Source organism: Brachycentrus maculatus, unplaced genomic scaffold (assembly GCF_059751285.1).
Source record: "Brachycentrus maculatus isolate JH-2025_06_01 unplaced genomic scaffold, ASM5975128v1 h1tg000082l, whole genome shotgun sequence".
Taxonomy (NCBI): domain Eukaryota; kingdom Metazoa; phylum Arthropoda; class Insecta; order Trichoptera; family Brachycentridae; genus Brachycentrus; species Brachycentrus maculatus.
The window spans coordinates 288101-300704 of record NW_028280836.1 but is presented as its reverse complement, the minus strand read 5'-3'; the positions used below and the strand labels follow the sequence as shown (position 1 = coordinate 300704).

Genomic DNA, 12604 nt, shown 5'->3' with positions numbered 1-12604 from the left:
TTCAACTCACATGAGCTCAAATTATTACACCTAGTAGGTGCCAAACAAAGGAAAAATAATGAATTACTTTAGAAATCCAAAAAACTTATTTTAATCGAATTAGTATTTGTTATTATGATGATCTAATTATTATTTCAAAATCACTCACCTTTGCTTACCATGTTCCCGTTATTCTCAAACTTCACCCCCTCCTCACCCTTTTCTCTAACTTTCCCACCCCATCATTAACAATAGTACAGATAATAATTTATCCTTATAAATTTAGCTTTAGTTTTTATTCAAACCCGTAGATGGAAACATCAGTAGCTTCCAAAACAAGTCGTTAAAAATAAATATATAATAACACGACAATACGGCGGCTCCACTATCCTGTCTTCAGACTCAGTCAATTGACGAAGTTTTTCTTTAATATATTTTATTATTTTCTCTCATTATCATTTTCATATCGTAATCCATACCTGTGTAAGCGCCCTTGAGGTAGTTTTTTACGAAAATGGCGCTATATAAATCATCCAAGATAATTATTATTATTATAAAAGTATTCTAATAAACATATGATATACGAGTATGTTTATAGAGAGTCCATCTCGAACACTTAGTATATTTTTAGTATATTTTTGAAGACACACAGATCTAAGTATATTTTTGAAGAGACATAGCGTTTTATGAGTTTTTTTATAGTTAATTTGTCTGATTTACTAAATTATAATATTTTTTTTAAAAATATTTAACTGATGAAATATAAAAAAATAAATCAAATTTTAATCACAAATATACAAACAAAATAAATATATAACTTACAAATGGTTTGTATAACGATCAAGTATAAAGAGAAAATATTGAATACATTCAGAAGCCTTTAAAATATTTTTTTATTGTATTGTACTCAAACGCTAGATTTAACCCCCTGAGGGTAATATATAAAGATGCATCAAGTGTCTTAACAGAGGTGCTTTTTGGCATCTTTTTTTATGTGTTAGTTGATACACCTTTTATATACTAAGATATCTAATTTTTAAGGAATTAAATCCGCTATTTGAATACAATCAAATAAAAAAAAAGAATACAAAGCTAAGATAAAAATTATAGATAAAATTAAGAAAGGTGTATTGAGGTGGTTTGGACATGTGGATCGAATGAGTGAGGAAAAAACGGTAACATGATTTTTTAATTCCAATATAGTAAGAAAAAGGAGCAGAAGAAGACTGAGAAAATTTTGGCATGATCGGGTGTGTCGAATGCTTGAAAACGATCAGGTGAGGAGTGGATATAATCGTCGGGAATGTATGAGTAGATCCATGAATGTGGAAGTGGCGAATAATGTTTGCTCAGCCTTGCATAAGATATTCACCGTTTTGATGCACAATCATCTAATGGATCGCATTCAGTCTACTTTCATCCTTTTTTGACAACTCCATAATTTGCATCCATACATTAGGGTTAGAACCAGGACCTTGTTGTGTACTTTTTGAAATAGTAATAAAAAAATACCTTGTATTTTAGTGATTTTTTTTATGTATAAAAATAAAATAAAATAGCATGGAGGTTGTATTAATTGCGGAAGACGCTGCCTTCGTGAGGCTAATTAATATATTCTATGGTTTGTAATTCGAAGTAATGAAAATCAAATTCAGCTCTAAATGTCAAGGTGTTGAAGGCACTTTTTACGATTAAACAATATAATATAGAGTTCGACAAACTGGTTTCAGTGTCAACGATGTCATTTGTCTTCTCCCACATTAGTTAAGAGTAATCATCAGTTGTTTGTCTGAGTTCTTAGCGGTAGGGTGTCTTGTTGAAAAGCTAAATAAAAAATAAACAAAAATATTAAATATAAGTGCATTTCTTGTGATGAAAATGAAATCGTATGTATTAAATATATTTTAACAACATTTTGAGTGTGTCCAAATACTTATTCACAAATCTGGATTATCTCCAATTATGGGAGTTAATTTTTCCTGTTTTTTTACATCTCAACATGGATGAAAAAGAATATGGAAGTCTGGGTATTAACGGGATTTACAACATTTTATTTACTATTTTGGCATTTACTTTCTGGTAAGACATGTTACAATGATTAAGGAAACTCTTTTTATACCTCTTGAGTTTATTAATGACTACTAGTTTCGGAAGGCAAACTTACATCGTCAGGTCTGAATAATAACTAAAATCAAAAATAAAAAAAATCTGTTCTATAAATAAGGAGAGGGATAAGTCAAGGGGTGGAGTTTGAAAACAAAGGAAAAATGGAAATCAAAGGTGAAGAATTTTGAAACAACATGTTATTTTATAAATTATTATTAGAATTAAGGGTTTTTTTGGATTTTTTAATTTTGGGGTTAACGACTGTATAAATTGCATCATATATATTGAAATTCCAAAAATTAGAGTAATTTTTATATCATGGTAGAATTAGTGAATGTTATACGTATTCCTTCCATTTTCGTCTTCATCTATGTTGAGATGTCATTGAATAATAGAAATATATTTTATGCCTATTTTTAATGATGAATGTTGTTTTCTCAGCATTTTAAATTCCATTATTTATTAAGTTTCATTTTAATTACGACCAACCTGCACAGACCATCTAACAATACAATTATCATTTGTGTAGGGAAGGATCTATTGTTCTCGTTACCTCCTCGCTTTTCTGCTCTCCGCATCTCTTACCTCATCAACTTTACTTCTATTCCTTATATTTTCTCACAGATTACTTATTTTTCTATCTTATTTTATTGAAATCTTACAAAATTCACAACATTTTGAGTGTGTCCAAATCCTTGTTTACAAATCTGGATTTCTCCATCTAGGAGCTATTTATACATTTCGACATCTCAACATAGATCAAGAATACTAAAGAAGTCTTGGTTTACGATCCAGATTTTATAAATAATGGATTTAAAAATTTTAAGATTTCTGAACAAGGATTTGGACACACTCAAAATGTTGTGAATAAAATATGAAAGTCTGAGTTTATTAATGACTTTATATAGCTTACTACCTGGCTGGTTTAAGTGATAACTTTAAACACTTGTAACATTCACCATTCTACCCATGATTGACAACCACACTACATAATTTTTTAGACCTCATAACTTCATATGTTATAATTTATTAGTCGCTTCATATACGAGTTCGCGCCAAGTATCTATGTTTGTTTTGGGCATTTTTTTTTCATTAGCAGAGACCCTTTTAAATATATGCAAGATCCTTACCGAATTTTTATTATTATTTTTTTAAATAATTTAACCAGTTATTTTTTCCACAATATTTTGGTTGTGTTGAAATACTTGTGTTCAAATCTGGATTTTTCCACTTAGACTTTTATGAAGCGATATATGAATTGAATCATATTCCAAAAAATTAAGTAGTATGGTTGTCAATCATGTGTCGAATGATGAATGTTACACGTGTATAAAGTGATCACTGAAATCAGGCTATGACAGGTCGTTAGCCCTGTAAATACCCTGACATCTAAATTCTTTATCATCTATTTTGAGATGTCAACAAAATTTACAACCATGTACATTTATTTCATAAAATGTATTGTTATTACGGTCTTAAAAAAAAGCCTGATGTGTGTAAAGCAAAAAAGTCGTAGATATCTCAACAGAGACGAAGTATCTTATAAAACAGAGTATTTCGTGCTATGAATTTATACGTATATACTTCCAAAAATCCAACGTTGCACAATTTGAAAAGTGATCACTTAAGTCAGCCGTAGATAATTTGTACACTTTGTAAATGCTAAGACTTCGATATTCTTATTCGTTTATGCAGAGATGAAAAATATGTAAAAATGTAAAATACTTAATTTGAAAATTGTAAAGGATCCCTTGATGTGGTTTTTGACGAAAATGGCGCTATGTTTAATTGGTCATAATAATTATTACTGATATTTTGACAAGTATATGTTGAAACATAAATATATGTCAAAACACTTAACATACAAGCACAATTTGATGATTTTTTTCACACGCTTATGCAATGTTGACGTTATTTTAATTGCCAAACGTAAAGTACATATTAATGTCAAATTCTCTATTTAATTTTGTTGAAATATTTTTCCATGCAAAGCCATTAATTTGTGTTAGTACATATAAGTGCGAAAAAAGAGTAAATATTGTATTTCAACTGTCGTTAATATGTATTCCGACATAGGACAGAGTTGACATCCATCAACATGACCTTTGTTTGCGTTATTACAGACCTGTTTTGAAGGTAAGGGTCACAAAATTATTTTAAATGGTGAAAATTTACATTAAAATCTCATAAATACAGCAAAATAAATAATGACAAGATAACAAACAATCATTAACGCAGATTTATGCAATAATAAAATAGGAACTAAATAGCTTTTTCCACTTTTATTTTATTTGACCAGCGACCGGGTTTTGTCATTACCGATATTATCAGTCCGATGTCATAAAAAATGTTATTAAAGTTATAAATTTATTGTTTTATATTTTCTATTGGCACTTAAGACCGGTGTGTCAAAAACAAAATAAACGCAACCTTATTGGTTATATTCATTGAAAATCGTTTATTTTATTTTATTTTTAATTTAGTTATTTTATTTTTAAAAAATCTAATGTGAATAAAATTATTTACTTTAAATGTCTAAAACTTCAACACTTTAAATAATTATAAATCGAATAATATGATAAAAAAAATATTTAAAAAAACGCAACCGAATTCGTTATGTTTATTGAAAGTATTTTGTAAATTTAAAAATCCAACATTTTTTAGTCCTTTAGTTATTTTAATAAACGTTTGTCTGGGGTTGGTTCTTGATACATTAATATATGCAGTTCCCAAGGGTTTAAATATTTTCTTTCATTTACTTATTTTATTCAACTTTCACTTGTTGAATACCACTATTTAATCTGTTTTGACTTAATTATTTATTTTTCAATATCTTTAACTTAAAGGTTTTTTTAACATTATAAATCCATTAATATATATAATGGCAATAAAGCTTTAATATTTCTTGAATGTTTTCCGCAGATACTTTGTGGCACATTTTTTAAAATATATTAACTTAGTTAATATAATTAATAACTATAATTAATAAATAAATTTAATAACTTAGTTTTAACCACTTTTTTATTAATACAATTTAACCTACCGGTTTCGAAAAGAACCTTGTCACCATCGGGGCTTATTTTTATTCAAAAACATTAAAATACTCTCACCAAAAACTTATACACACTCCATAAAAATCCTAAATGTTATTTTTTTTATAAAAAAATAATAACTTTTTGAATTTTTACGGAGTATGTGGAAGCTTTTGGTGAGATCATTTTAATGTTTTAAATGTTTTTTAATTCAAATAAACCCTGATGATGACAAGGTTCTTGTCGAAACCGGTAGGTTAAATTGTATTAATAAAAGGTGGTTAAAACTAAGTTATTTAATTTTATAAAGCCATAAAAAAACTATCTGACAATTACCAAAACCTCCGTCCAATTTTCCATAAAAATTAAAAATATGAAACAGATCATAGATTATAGTATTCATTGATCTTGGTCAGTAACATCTTCAGAATTCATTTATTTGTTTATTTATAAGCAAGCGAGAGTTTTTAAAACATGTTTTTTTTTTAAGTTTAAGAGTACCTATTAATTTTTTGAAGAGCAATCTGCTAAAGTAGTCATACATTTTTTTTGGAATTATTTTGAAGGGCTTTCTTTGGGCTATATGACAGCTCACTAAATAAGAATATATACAGATGTCAAGTACTGTATGTCAGGAACAAATCAATATACTGCGATGTTTAACTATGAGAAAAAATACTAAACGAGATGTTTTTTCAGAAACGCAGCGGTATCACCAAATCCAGAATGGCAGAGACTACTATTCCAGGTCACAGAAGACAAATTCAGGGGGCTGATGGACAAATACGACATATCAGACAGAATGTTGCAGGATAGTATTCATCTTCTCAGGGAGTGGTTCATCAAACAGCCACATTTGCCAAAGATTGAACTGGGTAATTGACTAATTGCAAACAATTGATACTTTAAAATTGCAAGGCTTACACTTATCAAGGTTTGAAAGGTTTAAATATTGGAGCTTGAAAAATTATCGATTCGACTGTCTGTTGCCTTTTGTATGCTGACGATGGTCTTTGCCGATAGTAGAGAAGACCTGCAGGAGCTGGTGTCAAAGGTGAATAATGTGTGCAAGAAAAGTGATTTACTGATGAATGTGCAGCAGATCAAAGTCATGGTTTTTGAAAGAGATGAATGTAGATTTGAATGTAATTGGGAAAATTTTAAAACGGGCAGAATTAGTGAAAATTGCACAATTTTCTTATTTTATTAATTACATTTAAAATGAATGTTTATCAGAATATCAATTGATCAAGACGTTTTTGTTGTATTTTTCATATCTAGATTCTCTATCCTTGCTATCCTATCTGCATATAAATTTCTGAAATACAGGCTTAAATGTGTTTATTATTCAAACATTGTTTAATCGTGAGCGATATTCTTATAATTTTTTGACATCTTATCAAAGATGAAGAAGAAAATGGAAGTCTGAGCATTTACGGGGCTGACGACCGTCATAAGCTGGTTTAAGTTATCACTTTACACACGTGTAACATTCAACGATTCTACCCATTATTGACAACCACACTACTCAAATTTTTGAAAGTTCTATGTATATAAACCAGTTTTGAAACATTTTTATTGAATCACTAGAACTTCACTAGAGACATTTACTGGCGAAATGCCCAGACTTCCATATTTTTTTCATCTTTTATGAGATTTAAAAAAATATGAAAAATAACTCCTATAATTAGAGATAATCCAGATTTGTGAACAAGTATTTGGAAACACTCAAAATGTTACCGATATTCTTGTTTATCGTGAACGTAATACATGTATCGTTTATTTATAGATGACAGAACTGCCAAAAGGTTACTCTCAATCAACAAATTTAGTGTCGAGAAAGCGAAGAAGAAGGTTGACAACATGTTCACGGCAAGAAATGCCATGCCCGAGTTTTTCAGTAACAGAGATCCGTGGTGCAAAGAGATTTCAAAAGCCTTTGATACATTCGAATGGATGGTCATCCCAAAAGCAACTCCGGACAACTACAGAGTACAAATTGCCAGGTAATTTAATTAACTTCATCCACATCTGAAAGGTTTTTTAGTTAAATAACGTAAAAAATAAGACATATCGCTCACTCCTTTCAAGAACGTCATAAATAAATAAAAAATTGATTTTTCAGGAGAACGTTTTTAAATTTTAAAAAACAATACAATGCATTAAAAATAAATATCAAGCCACTTTTTGAACTTTTTACTGTGCAACAGATCTTTAGGTAAAACTTCTTTCTTTTAGGTAAATCTTTAGGTTTTAGGTAAAACCTGAAGATTTTTTCTCCATTTGAGAAATATTTAGTATATTTAAAAAAAATAATCAAACAATACCTTTTCTTCAAAATGCAAAAACAACACTTTCTGACCTGAAGCGGGTAAATATTAAGTTTAAAATATGCCTCTTTTGCTAGGATATAGTACATTTTCTGGACATTCTGAAAACATGCACAACTGAACATTGACGATTTTTGGTTTATCACATTCTTTAAAGGAGTGAGTGATATCTGTCGTAAAATAAATAAAACTCAAATTTTGTTTACGACCATTTACTTTTGGTTATTATTTTCATGTTCATACATTTCTTTATCATCTAGAGAAAAAATTGCTTTTATACATACATAGATTAGAATACAATCTTCATAAATAAGTAAATATGAAACATTAGTTTTATACAATTACGGTTTAACAATAACTTTTTAATGCTCGCCTCCGTAGTGTAATAGTCAGCACGCTCGGCTAACGTGCTGCAGATCCCAAGTTCGATTCCCAGGGTGGGGGGTCAAATAAATATATGTGATTTTTTCACTCGTTTTTCACTGACTTTATTAAAGTTTAAAATAGCAATCTGCACTAGTACAAATCACAAAAAACAAAGGTTTATTTACATATATTATATTACGTTTTTAAGAATTTTAGATATTTTTTCATGAAAACTATTTAATATGACAAATACTTTTAATTTTTCAGGTTTACCGACCCAGATCCTGAAGCTTTTAATCCCCTGAATGTCTTCACAGCATCCTTCATGATAGCAGACATCAGAGTGTCCCTGGATATTGTTCTTGGTGACATCTACGTCTGGGACATGAGCAACCTGACATTCGGACACGTGGTCAAAATTAGCCCCGCAATGCTTAAAAAATCCATGTTTCTGATTGAGGTAACTATCTATACTACGATGTGCCAAAAGGTTTTAATACGAATTTTTCAAAAAATGTGGACAGAAACGATAGCCAATGCTCGAATTCCTTACCAAATAATTTTCGAAGATCGGCATTTTGTATATATTTTATTCATTTTCCCAAATAAAAACCTTTATTTCAAAACCAAATTGGCATTACAAAACAAAGTCCAAGTTCCAATCCTAATAATGGTTGTGAAGCATAGAGTTGGCAAACGAAGAATGAAAATAGAGTGAATACAGTCAAAATGCAATCTCACAGCAAATGTGTAGTAAGGAAAAATCTCAGGGTTGAGATGAGCAGTATCGATAAAATTAGCGAAAAATGTTTCGATATTGTTTTAGCATTAGAATCAAATGAGTGAAGAAAGAACATTTAAGTGAATTTATGGGGCGAATAGAGTTGAAATAAAAGCAAAGAAAGACCAAGGAAAACTTACCATAATCAAGCATTTTTTTAAATTTATTTATTAGAAAACCAACAGAATATTTGACAAAAATAACATAATATAATAAAATTAAAAAATAACATTCCAACTAGAGATTTTCACTTAAGTAATCTAAAAATAAAAATAAACAGTCATGTACATAAAAGTATAACTATATAATAAACTTACATTAAATGTGAGTGGATCAGAACACAAAGTATTTTTATTTCTCGAAATAATATATCAATATGATCCACAAAGTTAATGCGTTCAATATTCAAAACATACATTACATGTTTTTATCAAATAATAGAAATATTCTTTTTCAAATAGAAATCAACAATATTATTCTTAAACGTATTAAATTTAACATTATTGATGTCTATTTCATTAAACATTACATTGCACATATCGCAGGCTCGATTTAAAAATGAATTTTGGTAGGACTTAGTGTGCATTTTAAATTTTAAATTCTTGGGAGTGTCTTCAATTTATATATTTTTAAATCTATTTTCTTATGATATACATACAATATCACGTGCAATTTGTTTTGTAAAGATACAATTTCAATCGTAATGCCTCCAATTTGGTTTGTAAAATATGAGGTGAAATACCCATACAAATTTTCACGTATTACACCAAAGTATTTCACTTGTCAAATGGATCGATCTATTCTGCTTGAGAAATTCATTATTGGGAGGTATATTTCAGCGCTGTTATGGTGCCAAAATAGCTGGTTTCCATGTCTTGAACCTTCCGCCATATGCTGAATTCCTGATCTTGGCAGTCAAGTCGGCTTTGAAGAAGAAGGTGGCTGAGAGGCTTTTCGTGCACAAAAATGCAGAGGAAATGTTCAAACACGTTCCGAGAGAATATTTTCCCAAGGATATGGGAGGAACTTATCCAAAAACCACTCGAGAACTAGCAGGTATTTATTTATTTTTATTAATCGATTCGGCAGTCTCTTTGTGGTTTATCACATTTTTATTTAAGCTTTACATCAACTGTGGTATTTACCAATTAAAACTTATATTTAAAATTTAATTATTTCATAATTAAAAAAAAAAAAATTAAAAAAAAAACAAAGTTGTTTTGACACTAATTATCCATTCTTTCTGTAAATTAAAACTTATATTTAAAATTTAATTATTTTACAATTTATAATAAAATAAAAAAATTAAAAACAAAGTTGTTTTGACGCTAATTTTCCGCTTTTTCCGTTATATTTACATTATCACAGCATTCACTACATTATTTTTGACATCTCAACATGAAGAAGAATATGGAAGTCTGGATATTTACAGGGCTTATGTCATAGGCAGGTTTATCAGTGTACACACGTGTAACATGCACCATTTTGCCCATGATTTGACAACCAAACTTCACGAATTTTGAAGTCATATAAATATATGTACAACATTTTGAGTGTGTCCAAATACTTGTTCACAAAATCTGGATTATCTCCAATTACAGGGGTTATTTTCATATTAATAATATAAGAGTTTCCGCTTAATAAAAAGCTTCTTTACATCTCACCAATAGATGTCTCTAGTGAAGTTCTAGTGATTCAAGAACAAGGTTTCTAAAATTGGTTCATATATATAGAACTTCCAAGAATTTGAGTAATGTGGTTGTCGATAATGGGTAGAATTGGTGAATGTTACACGTGTGTTAAGTGATCACTTAAACCAGCCTATGACGGTCGTCAGCCCCGTAAATGCCCAGACTTCCATATTCTTCTTCATCTTTGATGAGATGTTAAAAAAAAAAGTATACGTACTTATATGATCAATCTCATGATGTTGCGCGATTGAGTTCAAAACAACTATCTGTGATTAGATTTAGAATGCTTTTATTTAGAAGAGACTCTTTTATTAATCAAATAGTATAACTTAAATATAAAAAAATGATATACGTACTTATTAAACTATAAATTAACCCCGTTAAATTAAAAGAAAATAACTACATGTTTGTAGATAATTGGGTTCCTGCTCGCCAGGATGAGATGGATATCTGTAGGGAGTTACATAAGCGGTACCAGAGATTTAAATAATGTTGGCATTTGGTCATTTATTAGGCAAACAAAGAATATATGGTTAAGGTCTTCCTCTTCAAAACGACACTCGCAAATGGGGGAGTCAAAGACACCAATCTTCGCAAGGTGCTCTCTCATAAAGCAATGTCCCATCCTCATTCGACAAATGTGGATGTATCTTTCTTGTTCATCGAAATTTTCCTAAACTAAAGACGGGACGGGACAGTAGGCTGAATGAGAGAGTAATGTTTTCCTTTTGAAATTTTGGAGATGTTCCATTTGAGGGACTAGCTGGAAGACATCAATATTTGGAATGTCGCATACAGGGAAATTTACATAATTTGGTCAAATCATAAGTTCAATAAATAATGGTAATCATGTTTTTAGTCGTCTCTTAGTATGTACATAGTTCGGGAAGAATCTTACATTAATTTTATGGCAGTATATCTGTTCAGATAAAAATATAAAAATACCTAACTCATTTAATTGTTTCAGATGATTTTAAGTCCGTAGTGAAGTCCACAGAATGGAGAGACTGGTTTCTGGAGTCGTCGCATATAAAGGCTGATGAGAGTAAAAGGAGGGGTCAGTCCGAGACCTTGGTAGACGACCTTCTGGGACTCAGAGGAACTTTTAGGAAGTTGGACATAGATTAAATCATAACTTTTGTCTCAAAACCTTTTTTTTACATATGTTATAATTAGGCGCGAAAATATGGGGATATAGTGTCATGTAGGCATTTATATTTGGGGAAATGGGCTAGACGGACATGAAAGCATGAAGATCATATGTCCTTGTATATTATATATCCATAAGGATCATATATCGATTATATGGAAAGATATATATGTAGTGTTTAGTAATATCTTCTTATTTTGTTTTTAGGTACCTTATGTTTTTTTTTACATTTTCTCATTTGTTATATTTTCTCTATTTTTTATATTTTCTCATTTGATTATTTTAAATATGCTTCTTACCTTATGTTTTTCTCATTTATTTCATTTAAATGTATTAAATACCTGTTTATTGTTTTGATATTTTGTCATGTATTAGTTTTGGTTTATATATACATATATATATATATATATATATATAAATATATATATATACATATATATATATATATATGTATATATATATATATACATATATATATATACATATATATATATATATATATATATATATATATATACACATATATATATATATATATATATATATATATATATATATATATATATATATATATATATATATATATATATATATATATATATAATATAAATATATATATATATATATATATATATACAGGGGGGATATAGGGCCATATGAACATGGAGATACACGGAAATGGGGCAAACGGACATGGAGATAGACAAAATTATATTTTTGATCAACCGATTTGTATGGTTCTCATGGTAGAAATACCAAAAACTAAAACATGTGCGTGATATAAATTCAATATTTTTTTAAAAATTTATATGACTTGGGTTTTATACTTACATTTATTATTTGTCTCAGTCATCGATAAGTCATATTTTATAATTCGTTAAACTTTGTAGTATATTTTATTTTGGGTTCCATATCATACGTGAAAGGATTGTAAATAAAAAACGCATTAAAAACAAATTGTTTTATTTTAAAATAGAAACAACGAAAAAAACATAACCAATAAAGTTAGCATTAAAAATACACAAAAAAATAACACTTTTTTCACATTATATTATATTAAATATTAAAATTATATCTGATATATATTTAATCTTAAAAACATGCATATCTAATAGCATAAATATTGTTAATTCACACAATGAATTAAAAATTAAATTTTAAATAAATAT

At 28.8% G+C, this 12604-nt stretch overlaps 1 protein-coding gene across 1 annotated transcript; it reads left to right on the top strand.

Annotated features, from left to right (window-relative positions):
- The first annotated feature begins 102 nt into the window (after positions 1 to 102).
- LOC148310941 (retinol-binding protein pinta-like) lies at positions 103 to 11760 on the top strand. The gene is made up of 6 exons (XM_088257558.1): positions 103 to 1865; positions 5817 to 5992; positions 6907 to 7123; positions 8081 to 8273; positions 9434 to 9650; positions 11253 to 11760. The coding sequence occupies exons 1-6, from the start codon at positions 1852 to 1854 to the stop codon at positions 11411 to 11413; spliced, it is 978 nt and encodes a 325-aa protein (XP_088113684.1). The 5' UTR covers positions 103 to 1851; the 3' UTR covers positions 11414 to 11760.
- Positions 11761 to 12604: the final 844 nt, after the last annotated feature.